Source organism: Oncorhynchus keta, chromosome 19, assembly GCF_023373465.1.
Source record: "Oncorhynchus keta strain PuntledgeMale-10-30-2019 chromosome 19, Oket_V2, whole genome shotgun sequence".
NCBI classification, from domain to species: Eukaryota; Metazoa; Chordata; class Actinopteri; order Salmoniformes; family Salmonidae; genus Oncorhynchus; species Oncorhynchus keta.
Window position 1 is genome coordinate 3,920,715 of NC_068439.1, and position 20,341 is coordinate 3,941,055.

Genomic DNA, 20,341 nt, shown 5'->3' on the forward strand with positions numbered 1-20,341 from the left:
CCTATAACATACGGTCCAATAACATACGGTAATAACATACGGTCCAATAACATACGGGTAATAACATACGGGGTACTAACATACGGTCCAATAACATACGGGTTAATAACATAAGGTCCAATAACATACGGGGTAATAACATACGGTCCAATAACATACGGGGTAATAACATACGGTCCAATAACATACGGGGTAATAACATACGGTCCAATAACATACGGTCCAATAACATACGGTCCAATAACATACGGGTAATAACATACGGTCCAATAACATACGGTAATAACATACGGGGTAATAACATACGGTCCAATAACATACGGTCCAATAACATACGGTCCAATAACATACGGGGTAATAACATACGGTCCAATAACATACGGTCCAATAACATATGGTCCAATGACATACGGGGTAATAACATACGGTCCAATAACATACGGGCTAAAAACATACGGTCCAATAACATACGGGGTAATAACATACGGGGTAATAACATACGGTCCAATAACATACGGTCCAATAACATACGGTCCAATAACATACGGGGTAATAACATACGGTCCAATAACATACGGTCCAATAACATACGGTCCAATAACATACGGGGTAATAACATACGGGGTAATAACATACGGGGTAATAACATACGGTCCAATAACATACGGTCCAATAACATACGGTCCAATAACATACGGGGTAATAACATACGGTCCAATAACATACGGGGTAATAACATACGGTCCTATAACATACGGTCCAATAACATACGGGGTAATAACATACGGTCCAATAACATACGGGGTAATAACATACGGTCCAATAACATACGGTCCAATAACATACGGGGTAATAACATACGGTCCAAAACATACGGTCCAATAACACACGGTCCAATAACATACGGGGTAATAACATACGGTCCAATAACATACGGTCCAATAACATACGGGTAATAACATACGGGGTAATAACATACGGTCCAATAACATACTGGGTAATAACATACGGTCCAATAACATACGGGGTAATAACATACGGGGTAATAACATACGGTCCTATAACATACGGGGTAATAACATACGGGGTAATAACATACGGTCCAATAACATACGGTCCAATAACATACGGGGTAATAACATACGGTCCAATAACATACGGTCCAATAACATACGGGTAATAACATACGGTCCAATAACATACGGGGTAATAACATACGGTCCAATAACATACGGTCCAATAACATACGGGGTAATAACATACGGTCCAATAACATACGGTCCAATAACATACGGGGTAATAACATACGGGGTAATAACATACGGTCCAATAACATACGGTCCAATAACATACGGGGTAATAACATACGGTCCTATAACATACGGTCCAATAACATACGGTGTAATAACATACGGTCCAATAACATACGGGTAATAACATACGGGGTAATAACATACGGTCCAATAACATACGGGGTAATAACATACGGTCCAATAACATACGGGGTAATAACATACGGTCCAATAACATACGGGGTAATAACATACGGTCCAATAACATACGGGGTAATAACATACGGTCCAATAACATACGGTCCAATAACATACGGTCCAATAACATACGGGGTAATAACATACGGTCCAATAACATACGGGGTAATAACATACGGGGTAATAACATACGGTCCAATAACATACGGTCCAATAACATACGGTCCAATAACATACGGGGTAATAACATACGGTCCAATAACATACGGGGTAATAACATACGGGTAATAACATACGGGGTAATAACATACGGTCCAATAACATACGGTCCAATAACATACGGCCCAATAACATACGGGGTAATAACATACGGTCCAATAACATACGGTCCAATAACATACGGGGTAATAACATACGGTCCAATAACATACGGTCCAATAACACACTGTCCAATAACATACGGTCCAATAACATACGGGGTAATAACATACGGTCCAATAACATACGGGTAATAACATACGGGGTAATAACATACAGGGTAATAACATACGGTCCTATAACATACGGTCCAATAACATACGGTCCAATAACATACGGTCCTATAACATACGGTCCAATAACATACGGTCCAATAACATACGGTCCAATAACATACGGTCCAATAACATACGGGGTAATAACATACGGTCCAATAACATACGGTCCAATAACATACGGTCCAATAACATACGGTCCAATAACATACGGTCCAATAACATACGGGGTAATAACATACGGTCCAATAACATACGGTCCAATAACATACGGGGTAATAACATACGGTCCAATAACATACGGTCCAATAACATACGGGGTAATAACATACGGGTTAATAACATACGGTCCAATAACATACGGGGTAATAGCATACGGTCCAATAACATACGGTCCAATAACATACGGGGTAATAACATACGGGGTAATAACATACGGTCCAATAACATACGGGGTAATAACATACGGTCCAATAACATACGGGGTAATAACATACGGTCAAATAACATACGGTACGGGGTAATAACATACGGGTAATAACATACGGTCCAATAACATACGGTCCTATAACATACGGTCCAATAACATACGGTCCAATAACATACGGGGTAATAACATACGGGGTAATAACATACGGTCCAATAACATACGGGGTAATAACATACGGTCCAATAACATACGGGTTAATAACATACGGTCCAATAACATACGGGGTAATAACATACGGGGTAATAACATACGGTCCAATAACATACGGTCCAATAACATACGGTCCAATAACATACGGTCCAATAACATACGGGGTAATAACATACGGTCCAATAACATACGGTCCAATAACATACGGTCCAATAACATACGGTCCAATAACATACGGTCTAATAACATACGGGGTAATAACATACGGGGTAATAACATACGGGGTAATAACATACGGGTTAATAACATACGGTCCAATAACATACGGTCCAATAACATACGGTCCTATAACATACGGGGTAATAACATACGGTCCAATAACATACGGTCCAATAACATACGGTCCTATAACACACGGGTAATAAAATACGGGGTAATAACATACGGGGTAATAACATACGGGGTAATAACATACGGGGTAATAACATACGGTCCAATAACATACGGTCCAATAACATACGGGGTAATAACATACGGTCCAATAACATACGGTCCAATAACATACGGGGTAATAACATACGGGGTAATAACATACGGTCCAATAACATACGGTCCAATAACATACGGTCCAATAACATACGGGGTAATAACATACGGTCCAATAACATACGGTCCAATAACATACGGTCCAATAACATACGGGGTAATAACATACGGTCCAATAACATACGGTCCAATAACATACGGTCCAATAACATACGGTCCAATAACATACGGTCCAATAACATACGGTCCTATAACATACGGTCCAATAACATACGGGGTAATAACATACGGTCCAATAACATACGGTCCTATAACATACGGTCCAATAACATACGGTCCAATAACATACGGTCCAATAACATACGGTCCAATAACATACGGTCCAATAACATACGGTCCAATAACATACGGTCCAATAACATACGGTCCTATAACATACGGTCCAATAACATACGGTCCAATAACATACGGGGTAATAACATACGGTCCAATAACATACGGGGTAATAACATACGGGGTAATAACATACGGTCCAATAACATACGGTCCAATAACATACGGTCCAATAACATACGGTCCAATAACATACGGGGTAATAACATACGGTCCAATAACATACGGTCCAATAACATACGGTCCAATAACATACGGGGTAATAACATACGGTCCAATAACATACGGGGTAATAACATACGGTCCAATAACATATGGGGTAATAACATACGGGGTAATAACATACGGTCCAATAACATACGGTCCAATAACATACGGGGTAATAACATACGGTCCAATAACATACGGTCCAATAACATACGGTCCAATAACATGCGGTCCAATAACATACGGTCCAATAACATACGGGGTAATAACATACGGGGTAATAACATACGGGGTAATAACATACGGGGTAATAACATACGGGGTAATAACATACGGGGTAATAACATACGGTCCAATAACATACGGGGTAATAACATACGGGGTAATAACATACGGTCCAATAACATACGGTCCAATAACATACGGTCCAATAACATACGGTCCAATAACATACGGTCCAATAACATACGGTCCAATAACATACGGTCCAATAACATACGGGGTAATAACATACGGTCCAATAACATACGGTCCAATAACATACGGTCCAATAACATACGGTCCAATAACATACGGTCCAATAACATACGGGGTAATAACATACGGGGTAATAACATACGGGGTAATAACATACGGGGTAATAACATACGGTCCAATAACATACGGTCCAATAACATACGGTCCAATAACATACGGTCCAATAACATACGGTCCAATAACATACGGTCCAATAACATACGGTCCAATAACATACGGGGTAATAACATACGGTCCAATAACATACGGTCCAATAACATACGGTCCAATAACATACGGGGTAATAACATACGGTCCAATAACATACGGTCCAATAACATACGGTCCAATAACATACGGTCCAATAACATACGGTCCAATAACATACGGTCCTATAACATACGGTCCAATAACATACGGTCCAATAACATACGGGGTAATAACATACGGTCCAATAACATACGGGGTAATAACATACGGGGTAATAACATACGGTCCAATAACATACGGTCCAATAACATACGGTCCAATAACATACGGTCCAATAACATACGGGGTAATAACATACGGTCCAATAACATACGGTCCAATAACATACGGTCCAATAACATACGGGTAATAACATACGGTCCAATAACATACGGGGTAATAACATACGGTCCAATAACATATGGGGTAATAACATACGGGGTAATAACATACGGTCCAATAACATACGGTCCAATAACATACGGTCCAATAACATACGGTCCAATAACATACGGTCCAATAACATTACGGTCCAATAACATGCGGTCCAAAACACACGGTCCAATAACATACGGGGTAATAACATACGGGGTAATAACATACGGGGTAATAACATACGGGGTAATAACATACGGGTAATAACATACGGGGTAATAACATACGGTCCAATAACATACGGGGTAATAACATACGGGGTAATAACATACGGTCCAATAACATACGGTCCAATAACATACGGTCCAATAACATACAGTCCAATAACATACGGTCCAATAACATAAGGTCCAATAACATACGGTCCTATAACATACGGGGTAATAACATACGGTCCAATAACATACGGTCCAATAACATACGGTCCAATAACATACGGTCCAATAACATACGGGGTAATAACATACGGGGTAATAACATACGGTCCAATAACATACGGGGTAATAACATACGGGGTAATAACATACGGTCCAATAACATACGGTCCAATAACATACGGTCCAATAACATACAGTCCAATAACATACGGTCCAATAACATAAGGTCCAATAACATAAGGTCCAATAACATACGGGGTAATAACATACGGTCCAATAACATACGGTCCAATAACATACGGTCCAATAACATACGGTCCAATAACATACGGTCCAATAACATACGGTCCAATAACATACGGAGACATAATTAAAGTAGGGTAACATTCTTGTTAGAACAGGCTGAGAGGTACAGAGAGGGGTGAGATGTACTCGTGTGTGTGTGTGTGTGTGTGTGTGTGTGTGTGTGTGTGTGTGTGTGTGTGTGTGTGTGTGTGTGTGTGTGTGTGTGTGTGTGTGTGTGTGTGTGTGTGTGTGTGTGTGTGTGTGTGTGTGTGTGTGTGTGTGTTACCTTGATACACCAGGTGGAATCCTTTGGAGCTGGATTGGCCTTTGGAGGTGAATCGGATCAGAACCTGATTGGATGTTGCCAACGGCAGCGACTCTCCTGAGAAAGAGAGAATGGAGTGAGAGAGTGGAGTGAGAGAGTGGAGTGAGAGAGTGAGCGAGTGGAGTGAGAGAGAATGGAGAGAATGGAGTGAGAGAGTGGAGTGAGAGAGTGGAGAGAGAGAGTGAGCGAGTGGAGTGAGAGAATGGAGAGAATGGAGTGAGAGAGTAGAGTGAGAGAGTGGAGTGAGAGAGTAGAGTGAGAGAGTGGGGTGAGAGAGTGGAGCGAGAGAGTGGAGCGAGTGGAGTGAGAGAGTGGAGTGAGAGAGTGGAGCGAGTGGAGTGAGAGAGTGGAGTGAGAGAGTGGAGAGAATGGAGTGAGAGAGTAGAGTGAGAGAGTAGAGTGAGAGAGTGGAGAGTGAGAGTGAGTGGAGTGAGAGAGTGGAGCGAGTGGAGTGAGAGAGTGGAGTGAGAGAGTGGAGCGAGAGAGTGGAGCGAGAGAGTGGAGCGAGTGGAGTGAGAGAGTGGAGCGAGTGAGTGGAGCGAGTGGAGTGAGAGAGTGGAGCGAGTGGAGTGAGAGAGTGGAGTGAGAGAGTGGAGAGAGTGGAGTGAGAGAGTGGAGTGAGAGAGTGGAGCGAGTGGAGTGAATGGAGTGAGTGAGTGAGAGAGTGGAGTGAGAGAGTGGAGTGAGAGAGTGGAGTGAGAGAGTGGAGTGAGAGAGTGGAGTGAGAGAGTGGAGTGAGAGAGTGAGAGAGTGGAGTGAGAGAGTAGAGTGAGAGAGTGAGAGAGAGAGTGGAGTGAGAGAGTAGAGTGAGAGAGTGGAGTGAGAGAGTGGAGTGAGAGAGTGGAGTGAGAGAGTGGAGTGAGAGAGTGGAGCGAGTGGAGTGAGAGAGTGGAGTGAGAGAGTGGAGTGAGAGAGTGGAGTGAGAGAGTGGAGTGAGAGAGTGGAGTGAGAGAGTAGAGTGAGAGAGTGGAGTGAGAGAGTGGAGCGAGTGGAGTGAGAGAGTGGAGTGAGAGAGTGGAGTGAGAGAGTGGAGTGAGAGAGTGGAGTGAGAGAGTGGAGCGAGTGGAGTGAGAGAGTGGAGTGAGAGAGTGGAGTGAGAGAGTGGAGTGAGCCAGCGAGCGAGAGAGACAGATAAACCAACATCAAACACAGGAACAATGTTAATAATAAAGGTATCCAGCTATGTGTAAGGGAAACAGGTATTAAACCGTATGAATCCTGAGATACAGATGCAGCCAGAACAAAGTCCTGACATCATCAACCCCTGGAGGTCAGCTAGTAAGTAGCTCCTAGTCCCACGGAAGAGACAGCTGAGCGTGAGTATTGGATCTGAATATCGTTTCGACCTTTTCACAGTCTCTCTGTCTTCCCGAGTTTCCTGCATGCATTGGCTGGTAGTTTTCTGTCTGCAGTGAGTTTCTGTTTGTGTTTTCATTTGACAGACCAAAAGACTGTGTAGAAAGGGTCACAGATACGTTGACCTCCATCCAGTCAGAGGTCGTCAGGTCTCGTCTCTCCTACATTATCCCCCGCCTCCCTGCATGTCTCCAGAGAAGCATGTATTTACTATAAGTAGATACACAGGATTATATTGGTGTGACCTGTCTCTCTGTCTGTCTCTCAATTCTCTTCCATTTCAATGTAACGGCTATATATCTGGAAATATATGTTTACATTGTGAAATAAATCAAACAAAAGTGAAAAAAATTATGAAAAAAAAATGTTAAGTTCCAAAAGAATAGAGACATTTCAAATGTCATATTATATGCAAATCGTTTAAATACAAAAGATAAAATAAATAAGCATAAATATGGGTTGTATTTACAATGGTGTTTGTTCTTCACTGGTTGCCCTTTTCTCGTGGCAACAGGTCACACATCTTGCTGCTGTGATGTCACACTGTGGTATTTCACCCAGTAGATATGGGAGTTTATCAAATTTGTGTTTGTTTTCTAATTCTTTGTGTATCTGTGTAATCTGAGGGAAATATGTCTCTCTAATATGGTCATACATTGGGCAGGAGGTTAGGAAGTGCAGCTCAGTTTCCACCTCATTTTGTGGGCAGTGAGCACATAGCCTGTCTTCTCTTGAGAGCCATGTCTGCCTACGGCGGCCTTTCTCAATAGCAAGGCTATGCTCACTGAGTCTGTACATAGTCAAAGCTTTCCTTAAGTTTGGGTCAGTCACAGTGGTCAGGTATTCTGCCAGTGTGTACTAGCATTCTAGTTGGCTCAGTTTTTTGTTAATTCTTTCCAATTGTAGCATCTTTTTGTTTTCTCAGTTTGGCTCAGTTTTTCTTCTTAATCTCTTTCTGTTTGTGAACAGTTGCGGGGACTCTTCTCCAGGTTCATGATCTTTTGTGTTTTCTCATGATTTGTTTTGGTTCATAATTGTTTGTATCCAGGACCAGCTTGCTTAGGGGTTCACTCTTCTCTGTTTGTGTTTGTGAACAGAGCCCCAGGACCAGCTTCATCTTCTCTTAATTTCTCTGTAGGGTCTGTTTGTGAACAGAGCCCCAGGACCAGCTTGCTTAGGGGACTCTTCTCCAGGTTCATCTCTCTGTAGGGTCTGTTTGTGTTTGTGAACAGAGCCCCAGGACCAGCTTGCTTAGGGGACTCTTCTCCAGGTTCATCTCTCTGTAGGGTCTGTTTGTGTTTGTGAACAGAGCCCCAGGACCAGCTTGCTTAGGGGACTCTTCTACGGGTTAATTTCTCTGTAGGTGACGGCTTTGTTATGGAAGGTAATTCTGCTCTACATGCACTATTTGGTGTTATACATTGTTCACGGAGGACATTTTTGCAGAATTCTGCGTGCAGAGTCTCAATTTGGTGTTTGTCCCATTTTGTGAATTCTTGGTTGGTGAGCGGACCCCAGACCTCACAACCATTAAGGGAGATGGGTTCTATAACTGATTCAAGTACTTTTAGCCAGATCCTAACTGGTGTGTCGAATTTTATGTTCCTTTCGATGGCATAGTGTCAGGTTGTACAAGGATCGGAGACAGGCGCAGGAATACGTAATAGATTTAGGACGCTTTAATAATTACAAATTGGTGCACAATATGTCATGAAAACAGGGACCCTACAGAGAGAACCCAAAACAAACCTACTCTGTTACAAACACAATGAAATAATCATGTCAAAAACAAACAAAACAAACCTACACATAAAATACATGAAAACAAACAAAAAGAGAGGAGGTGGTGGTGAAGTTGTCCGGGCCGGAAGCAGTGATTTGATAGGTGAAGCTGTTTTGTACACAGTGTTGGCAGTCACACGCAGCAGCCGGAGACGGCGCCCAACATGGCCCGTACTGCTCTGTCGTCACCACGGTTACACTGATTCCGCTGCGGGGCCCTACAAGCATGCTGGGTAGTATATTACAGGATGTGCTCTGCGCGCTGTCATGGCGACAGTGTTTAAGAATCGCTATGGTGACAGGTATTAACACAGACAGAGTAGGTGTGGAAAGAGCAGGCGGGCGATCACATCAGTGGCAGTGTCCCAAATTCCACTCTATTCCCTTCAGTATTTAGTGCACTAGATTTAACCAATATGCACTATTATAGGAAAAAGGGATGCACATTTGAGATGCACATGGAGTGTCTGGTACTGGTCCCACTGCTACAGAATGATGCCGGAGTTGAAGTCCGCAGTTTGACTCCTGACCAATTGTACATAATGATTCCGTTGTTTACCATGGCCGACATGAGACTAGGTGATTTCTCACCTCGATCTGGACGAGGATTTTTTTTTCTTTATTGAGTCAAACGCAACGGATGATCTTCCTGGAGCCCAAATCCCGTAGGAAGAGGAGATGCATCTATCTACTTGCAAGACTACGTCAGCGATTCGGATAATCCACCTCTACCCTCCGTTCTCATGTGACCGGAGAATAAACTGGATGAGCTCTTTTTTCGAGACCAAAAAGGACATTTAAAAACATAGAAAAATATCTTATGTTTCACTGAGTCTGAATGAGGGTTTTAAATGGGTTTTCATTGGCCAGGCAGAACAGCAGCCTTCAAAAAGACAGGAATTAGCAATACAAAATGGTGCTGGTGTAACGGATGTGAAACGGCTAGCTAGTTAGCGGTGGTGCTGGTGTAACGGATGTGAAACGGCTAGCTAGTTAGCGCTGGTGCAGGTGTAACGGATGTGAAACGGCTAGCTAGTTAGCGGTGGTGCAGGTGTAACGGATGTGAAACGGCTAGCTAGTTAGCGCTGGTGCTGGTGTAACGGATGTGAAACGGCTAGCTAGTTAGCGCTGGTGCTGGTGTAACGGATGTGAAACGGCTAGCTAGTTAGCGCTGGTGCTGGTGTAACGGATGTGAAACGGCTAGCTAGTTAGCGGTGGTGCTGGTGTAACGGATGTGAAACGGCTAGCTAGTTAGCGGTGTTGCTGGTGTAACGGATGTGAAACGGCTAGCTAGTTAGCGCTGGTGCTGGTGTAACGGATGTGAAACGGCTAGCTAGTTAGCGCTGGTGCTGGTGTAACGGATGTGAAACGGCTAGCTAGTTAGCGCTGGTGCTGGTGTAACGGATGTAAAACGGCTAGCTAGTTAGCGCTGGTGCTGGTGTAACGGATGTGAAACGGCTAGCTAGTTAGCGCTGGTGCTGGTGTAACGGATGTGAAAAGGCTAGCTAGTTAGCGGTAGTGCTGTTGTAACGGATGTGAAACGGCTAGCTAGTTAGCGCTGGTGCTGGTGTAACGGATGTGAAACGGCTAGCTAGTTAGCGGTAGTGCTGTTGTAACGGATGTGAAACGGCTAGCTAGTTAGCGCTGGTGCGCGCTAAATAGCGTTTCAATCGGGTCTATGTCGACGCGACCCACTGACAAGGACTTTCAATCGCTATTTAGGACTGTGCCACCGACTGTGGGCTCTCCTTCTCCGTGGCTGATGTAAGTCATTCATTTGAGCGCGTTAACCCTTGCAAGGCTGCCTGCACAGACGGCATCCCCAGCCATGACCGCAGAGCATTCACAGCCCAACTGACTGTTTTTACAGACATATTCAATCTCTCCCTATCACAGTCTGTTGTCCCCACTTTCTTTAAGATATACAGCATCTTCAAGATATACTTTCTTCAAGATATACAGCATTTCTCCTGTACCCAAGAAAATGCAAAAAACTGAACTAAATGACTATCGCCGCGTAGAACTCACTTCTGTCATCATGTGTTTCGAGTGCTTTGAGAGGTTTGTTCAGGATTATATCACCTCTACCTTACCTGATACCTTAGACCCACTTACATTTGCTTACTGCCCCTATAGACCCACAGACGATGCAATCGCCATCAATCTGCACACTTCCCTAATCCATCTGGACAAGAGGAATACCCATGTAAGAATTATATTCATTGACTATAGCTGGGTCTCAACCCCGCCCTGGGCAGCAGGAGTACCTGCTGATGAGCCGCCCCCGGGTGGTGAGGGTAGGAAACAACAGCTCCACTTTGCTGATCTTCAACACAGAGGCCCCACAAGGGTGTGTGCTCAGACCCTCCTGTACTCCCTGTTCACCCATGACTGTGTGGCCGCGCACACCTCCAACTCAATGAAACAACAGTAGTAGGATTACCAACAATGACGAGACATCCTACAGGGAGAAGGTGGGAGAATGGTGCCAGAAAACATCTCACTTAATGTCAACAAAACAAAGGAGCTGATCGTGTACTTCAGGAAACAGCCCCTAACCACATCGATGGGACCGCAGTGGAGAAGGTGAAAAGCTTCAAGTTCCTTGGCGTACACATTACTGACCATCTGAAATGGTCCCCAACACAGACAGTGTGGTGAAGAAGGTGCAACAGCGCCTCTTCAACCTCAGGAGGCTGACAAAATGTGGCTTGTCACCTAAAACCCTCACAAACTTCTACAGATGCACAATTGAGAGCATCCTGTCGGGCTGTATCACCGCCTGGTACAGCAACTGCTCCGCCCTCAACTGCTGGGCTCTCCTGAGGGTAGTGAGGTCTGCCCAACGTATCACCGGGGACGAACTACCTGCCCTTCAGGACACCTACAGCGCCCGATGTCACAGGAAGGCCATAAAGATCATCAAGGACAACAACCACCCGAGCCACTGCCTGTTCACTCCGCTATCATCCAGAAGGAGAGGTACAGGTGCATCAAAGCAGGGACCGAGAGACTGAAAAAGAGCTTCTATCTCAGAGCCATCAGACTGTTAAATAGCCATCAGACTGTTAAATAGACACAGGCTTCCAACCGGTTACGTGTAACCCTGCACCTAAGAGGTTGCTGCCCCATATATATAGACTTGGAATCACTGGCCACCTTAAAAATGTTTAAATAATGTTTGCATACTGCTTCACTCATCTCACATGTATATATTTAGTTAGATATTACTGCACTGTAGAGCTATTTACTTATTTTACTTTACATTTGTCAATCTATTTTACTCTATATTAGTCAAAGCCACTTTAGTTAGATATTACCCACATTGTTCAATCTATTTCATTACATTCTTTTACTTTTAGATTTGTGTGTATTGTTAGATACTATTGCACTGTTGGAGCTAGAAACACAAGCATTTAGTTAGATATTACTGCACTGTTGGAGCTAGAAACACAAGCATTTAGTTAGATATTACTGCACTGTAGAGCTAGGAACACAATCATTTAGTTAGATATTACTGTTGGAGCTAGGAACACAAGCATTTAGTTAGATACTACTACACTGTTGGAGCTAGGAACACAAGCATTTAGTTAGATATTACTGCACTGTGGAGCTTTAGTTAGAATTACTGCACTGTTGGACAAACACAAGCATTTAGTTAGATATTACTGCACTGTTGGAGCTAGAAACACAAGCATTTAGTTAGATACTACTGCACTGATGGAGCTAGGAACACAAGCATTTAGTTAGATATTACTGCACTGTTGGAGCTAGAAACACAAGCATTTAGTTAGATACTACTGCACTGTTGGAGCTAGGAACACAAGCATTTAGTTAGATATTACTGCACTTTTGGAGCTAGGAACACAAGCATTTAGTTAGATATTACTGCACTGTTGGAGCTAGAAACACAAGCATTTAGTTAGCATTTAGTTAGATATTACTACTGCACTGTTGGAGCTAGGAACACAAGCATTTAGTTAGATATTACTGTAGCTTTTAGGATACTACTGCTAGGAACACAAGCATTTAGTTAGATACTACTGCACTGTTGGAGCTAGGAACACAAGCATTTAGTTAGATACTACTGCACTGTTGGAGCTAGAAACACAAGCATTTAGTTAGATACTACTGTACTGTTGGAGCTAGAAACACAAGCATTTAGTTAGATACTACTGCACTGTTGGAGCTAGAAACACAAGCATTTAGTTAGATACTACTGCACTGTTGGAGCTAGGAACACAAGCATTTAGTTAGATACTACTGCACTGTTGGAGCTAGAAACACAAGCATTTCACTACACCCGCAATAACATCTGTTAAACATGGGTATGCGACCGATACACTTTTATTTGATTTTGATTTGATATGCTTGGTTAGAGACTACGGAGCTGCCAAGACCACTTTATGTATCCCTCTCTGTCTGTTTATTGAGCTGTAAAAGGTAGCATTCTGAAGCTACTGCCTCTGGCCAGGAACCAGGGGATCATTCTGTCTGTCAGGCCATGGAGCTGAGGCAATGAGAGATGGAAAATTGCACTATACGATTGCAGGATTTGTCTTGATGTCACTGTCTTCTCTCTTCTCTCTTCCTCTAAATCCCACTTCTCTATTCCCTCTTCCTCTAAATCCCTCTTCCTCTAAATCCCTCTTCCTCATCCTCTAAAACCCTCTTCTCTCTTCCTCTTCGTCTTAATCCCTATTGCTCTTCATCGCTCTTCTCTCTTCCTCTAAATCCCTCTTCTGTGTGTGTACCTGTGCGTGTGTACATGTGTGTGTACCTGTGTGTGTACCTGTGTGTGTGTACCTGTGTGTGTACGTGTGTGTGTGTACCTGTGTGTGTACCTGTGTGTGTACCTGCGTGTGTACCTGCGTGTGTACCTGTGTGTGTACCTGTGTGTGTACCTGTGTGTGTGTACCTGCGTGTGTACCTGCGTGTGTACCTGCATGTGTACCTGTGTGTGTGTACCTGTGTGTGTGTGTACCTGCGTGTGTACCTGTGTGTGTGTACCTGCGTGTGTACCTGCGTGTGTACCTGTGTGTGTGTACCTGTGTGTGTGTACCTGTGTGTGTACCTGTGTGTGTACCTGTGTGTGTGTACCTGTGTGTGTACCTGTGTGTGTACCTGTGTGTGTGTACCTGTGTGTGTGTACCTGTGTGTTTGTGTACCTGTGTGTGTGTGTACCTGTGTGTGTGTGTACCTGTGTGTGTGTACCTGTGTGTGTGTGTGTGTGTGTGTGTGTGTGTGTGTGTGTGTGTGTGTGTGTGTGTGTGTGTGTGTGTGTGTGTGTGTGTGTGTGTGTGTGTGTGTGTGTGTGTGTGTGTGTGTACCTGTGTGTGTGTACCTGTGTGTGTGTACCTGTGTGTGTGTACCTGTGTGTACCTGTGTGTGTGTACCTGTGTGTGTGTACCTGTGTGTACCTGTGTGTGTGTACCTGTGTGTGTACCTGTGTGTACCTGTGTGTGTCCCAGACAGGGAACTGAGGACTCTGGAATGCTGCGTTGCTCCGTCGTAGATTTCCACCACGTCATTCAGAGCCGTCTGGAAGAACGCAAACTGGCTGAACACCACTGAAGAAGACAGAGAAGAATGAAAACAGGAAGTGAAATGTTATGCAATTATAAAATACTTGTTTCAAATTATACTATTATTATATATATTATTATTATATATATTATTTCATAGGAAACTCAATATTGATACATTGAAATTTCAACACCTTAGGAGATTGCTAAGATCACCAAAGGTTGAATAGATGGATGAAAGCAATATGCTGAGAGAGAGAGACAGACTTGACATGACTCATCTAGACAGAAACATGACTCATCGAGACAGAAACATGACTGATTTACACATGACTCATCTAGACAGAAACATGACTGATCTACACATGACTCATCGAGACAGAAACATGACTCATCTAGACAGAAACATGACTGATCTACACATGACTCATCTAGACAGAAACATGACTCATTGAAACATGACTCATCTAGATAGAAACATGACTAATCTAGATAGAAACATGACTCATCTAGATAGAAACATGACTCATTGAAACATGACTCATCTAGACAGAAACATGACTCATCTAGATAGAAACATGACTCATCTAGATAGAAACATGACTCATCTAGATAGAAACATGACTGATCTAGATAGAAACATGACTCATCTAGATAGAAACATGACTCATCTAGATAGAAACATGACTCATCTAGATAGAAACATGACTCATCTAGACAGAAACATAACTCATCTAGACAGAAGCATGACTAATCTACACATGACTCATCTAGACAGAAACATGACTCATCTAGACAGAAACATGACTGATCTACACATGACTCATCTAGACAGAAACATAACTCATCTAGACAGAAACATGACTCATTGAAACATGACTCATCTAGATAGAAACATGACTCATCTAGATAGAAACATGACTCATCTAGATAGAAACATGACTCATCTAGATAGAAACATGACTCATCTAGATAGAAACATGACTGATCTAGATAGAAACATGACTCATCTAGATAGAAACATGACTGATCTAGATAGAAACATGACTCATCTAGATAGAAACATGACTCATCTAGATAGAAACATGACTGATCTAGATAGAAACATGACTCATCTAGATAGAAACATGACTGATCTAGATAGAAACATGACTGATCTAGATAGAAACATGACTCATCTAGATAGAAACATGACTGATCTAGATAGAAACATGACTGATCTAGATAGAAACATGACTCATCTAGATAGAAACATGACTGATCTAGATAGAAACATGACTCATCTAGATAGAAACATGACTCATCTTGACAGAAACATAACTCATCTCAACAGAAGCATGACTAATCTACACATGACTCATCTAGACAGAAACATGACTCATCTCAACAGAAGCATGACTAATCTACACATGACTCATCTATATAGTGCACTACTTTAGAGCCCAGAGCCCTATAGAACCCTATTCCCTATATAGTGCACTACTTTAGACCAGAGCCCTATGGCACCCTATTCCCTATATAGTGCACTACTTTAGACCAGAGCCCTATTCCCTATATAGTGCCCTACTTTAGACCAGAGCCCTATTCCCTATATAGTGCCCTACTTTAGACCAGAGCCCTATTCCCTATATAGTGCCCTACTTTAGACCAGAGCCCTATTCCCTATATACTGCACTACTTTAGACCAGAGCCCTATTCCCTATATAGTACACTACTTTAGACCAGAGCCCTATTCCCTATATAGTGCCCTACTTTAGACCAGAGCCCTATTCCCTATATAGTGCCCTACTTTAGACCAGAGCCCTATTCCCTATATAGTACACTACTCCTGATCATGGACCATAATGTGCATTATTTAGGAGATAAGGAACCATTTCGGTTTCATCCTCCGTCATTAGACTGGCCGAATGCAAAAAGCTCATTATCACCCTGTACCCTCTGAGAGAGATGAGAAAGGAGAGGCCGGGGTGAGGGGTTACGCACAGTGGTTCCTCAATTAAATGTTTAAAGCTGAAACACTTGTGGGAGATGGTGGCAGATTGTGTTTGTTTTATTTATGAAATGTACTAGTTTATTTAGACAATATTCGTTTCGGATTGACCTATTTAGCAGACTTTTTATCAACATCAAGCTATTTTTTTGTCAGCACAGAGCTGAGTGACTCACTCATTCCTGGCTTTGGATCAAAATTAATAAGTAGTATAATTGATTTCTGATTGTCTTTTTATTAATGAAGAAATGTTTTGACCAAGTTAATCTGCTCATGTTGTCTGTGTTCAATTATTTGTGATATTGTGGTTACAAAATGTCTTTCTGTCTGCAATTCTGACAGATCTCTCAGACAGACAGACAGACAGACAGACAGGGCTCTGGTCTAAAGTAGGGCACTATATAGGGAATAGGGATCTGGTCTAAAGTAGGGCACTATATAGGGAATAGGGTTCCATTTGGAATGCATGTTGTGTTCTTCCTTCTGTGAGAGTGTTCAGACGCCCACACTTCACTGCAGTCCATCACAGGGGGTGAGCGGGAGTGATGGTGTGTGTGTGTGAGAGAGAGAGAGAGAGAGAGAGAGAGAGAGAGAGAGAGAGAGAGAGAGAGAGAGAGAGAGATGGTGTGTGTGAGAGAGAGAGAGAGAGATGGTGTGAGGTGCATGGAGAGATAGCCAGACGCTGTGTAAAGGGCATGATGGTGTGTGTGTGTGTGTGTGTGTGTGTGTGTGTGTGTGTGTGTGTGTGTGTGTGTGTGTGTGTGTGTGTGTGTGTGTGTGTGTGTGTGTGTGTGTGTGTGTGTGTGTGTGTGTGTGTGTGTGTGTGTGTGTGTGTGTGTGTGTGTGTGTGTGTGTGAGAGTGATGGTGTGAGGTGCATGGAGAGATGCCAGACGCTGTGTAAAGGGAGTGATGGTGTGTGTGTGTGTGAGAGAGAGAGAGATGGTGAGGTGCATGGAGAGATAGCCAGACGCTGTGTAAAGGGGAGTGATGGTGTGTGTGTGTGTGAGAGAGAGAGAGAGATGCTGTGAGGTGCATGGAGAGATAGCCAGACGCTGTGTAAAGGGAGTGATGGTGTGTGTGTGTGAGAGAGAGAGGGAGAGATGCTGTGAGGTGCATGGAGAGATAGCCAGACGCTGTGTAAAGGGAGTGATGGTGTGTGTGTGTGTGTGAGAGAGAGAGATGGTGTGAGGTGCATGGAGAGATAGCCAGCTGTGTAAAGGGAGTGATGGTGTGTGTGTGTGTGAGAGAGATGGTGTGAGGTGCATGGAGAGATAGCCAGCTGTGTAAAGACACTGTTCCTGAGTGTTGAGACAGAGACACACAAAGGATATGAACATGTCTCATAGTGTCCCGAGAAGTTGATCTCAAGTCAGATTTCTATTTTACCCTTTCAACGGATCACATTAGATTACGGAGGGGTTACACTGATCCTAGATCTGTACCTAAGGTCAACTTCTATCCAGGAGTGAAGGATAAATTGTGTGTTGTAGCACTCACCATAGTCTTTGGGCACGACCACGGAGTACAGACATGTCCGGGCACTGCTGTAGTTGCCTGGGTAACCGGGAGACAAGACCACACCCTCCAGCCCGGAATACTGCCCTCCACACAGAGCTAGAAGGATGGAGAGAGAGAGAGAGAGGGAGCGAGAGAGAGAGAGAAACAGACAGAGGGAATGGAAAGAGATGTGACAGAGATATTCAATTTCTCTGTTTTTCTTCCACCATCGTTGTTAAATTACTTTTCTTGTCTGTTGCCGACTGGGCTTCTTGGCGGCTGTGTGTCCCTGGTGTGTGCTGGAGTGAAATTGCAATGTTTTCTAAGTGTCTCTCGGGGTTAGCCTGGAGAGATGAGGCTTGAACCCTATCTCTCTCATGCTAGATAGACATTGTAATACCAAGGGATCTATTTTAATAAATCTAACATAAATCCAAATGCTTTATAGGTTCAGGGGTGTGTCAGAAATATTTCAGCTATTTTCACAACCAGAATTATGGGCGAAGGTGGCTCGAAAGGGCTGGGTTTTGATGAATAGACAAGTTGAAGACCTGTCAAATCTTAACTTCTTATGGCTGGGGGGCAGTATTGAGTAGCTTGGATGAATAAGGTGCCCAGAGTAAACTGCCTGCTACTCAGGCCCAGAAGCTAAGATATGCATATTATTAGTATATTTGAATAAGGGCCTCCCGGGTGGCGCAGTGGTTAAGGGTGCTGTACTGCAGCGCCATCTCTGCCACCAGAGACTCTGGGTTCGCGCCCAGACTCTGTTGTAACCTTCCTCAACCGGGAAGTCCGTGGGGCGAAGCAGAATTGGCCTAGCATCGTCCGGGTTAGGGAGGGTTTGGCCGGTAGGGATATCCTTGTCTCATCGCGTACCAGCGACTCCTGTGGCGGGCCGGGCGCAGTGCACGCTAACCAAGGTTGCCAGGTGCACTGTGTTTCCTCCGACACATTGGTGCGGCTGGCTGTGTTAAGAAGCAGTGCGGCTTGGTTGGGTTGTGTATCGGAGGACGCATGACTTTCAACCTTCGTCTCTCCCGAGCCCGTACGGGAGTTGTAGTGATGAGACAAGATATTACAACAATTGGAGAAATTGGGAAGCAAAAGGGGTAGAAGTTCAACAACAACAAACAATAGATAGAAAACACTCTGAAGTTCCTAAAACAGTTTGAATGATGTCTGTGAGTATAACAGAACTCAAATGGCAGGACAAATACAGCCAGGGGGGAATCTGAGCGTTGTAGTTTTTCACCTCTTTGCCCTTGTCCCAGAGAGTGTAAATTTGGTCCGATTGCACTTCACTAAGGCTTCCACTAGATGTCAACAGTCTTTAGAACCTTGTTTGAGGCTTCTACAGTGAAGGAGGAGATAATGAGAGCTGATTGTGTACTCCCGTGACAGGTAGATGCGTTACATTGCATTTCTAAAGACAAAGGAATTCTCCGGTTGAAACATTATTGAAGATATTTATTAAAAACATCCTAAAGATTGATTCTATACTTCGTTTGACATGTTTCTACGGACTGTAACGTAAGTTTTAGACTTTTAGACTCGTGAATATTGATTTGTGAACTAAACACGCAAACAAAAAGGATGTATTTGGACATAAATTATGGACTTTTTCGAACAAAACAAACATTTATTGTGGAACTGGGATTCCAGGGAGTGCATTCTGATGATCATCAAAGGTAAGTGCATATTTGTAATAATATTTCTGACTTTGTTGACTCCACAGCATGGCGGGTATCTATATGGCTTGTTTTTGTGTCTGAGCGCCGTACTCAGATTAATGCATGGTGTGCGTTTTTCCGTAAAGTTTCACACAGCGGTTGCATTAAGTCCATTTTACAAAATATCTATCAGCATGTTAAATGCGCAACCAGAGGGAAAATAACCCTGGACCACCTTTACTCCACACACAGAGACACATACAAAGCTCTCCCTCGCCCTCCATTTGGCAAATCTGACCAAAATGTTATCCTCCTGATTCCTGCTTCCAAGCAAACTATTTAAGCAGGAAGCACCAGTGACAAGATCAATAAAAAAGTGGTGAAATGAAGCAGATGCTAAACTACAGGACTGTTTTGCACAGACTGGAATATGTTCTGGGATTCCTCCGATGGCATTGAGGAGTTTACCACATCAGTCATTGGCATCAGCAATAAGTGTATCAATGACGTCGTCCCCACAG

The 20,341-nt window shown here is 43.3% G+C and overlaps 1 protein-coding gene across 1 annotated transcript in view; it reads right to left on the minus strand.

Annotated features, from left to right (window-relative positions):
• LOC118378371 (CUB and sushi domain-containing protein 1-like) overlaps nt 1-20,341 on the minus strand; it is a 926,375-nt gene that overhangs the window by 334,724 nt on the left and 571,310 nt on the right. Inside the window, 3 exon segments of the mRNA XM_052471760.1 lie at nt 5,958-6,053; nt 14,591-14,704; nt 18,148-18,264. Coding sequence (XP_052327720.1) covers nt 5,958-6,053; nt 14,591-14,704; nt 18,148-18,264 — 327 coding nt within the window.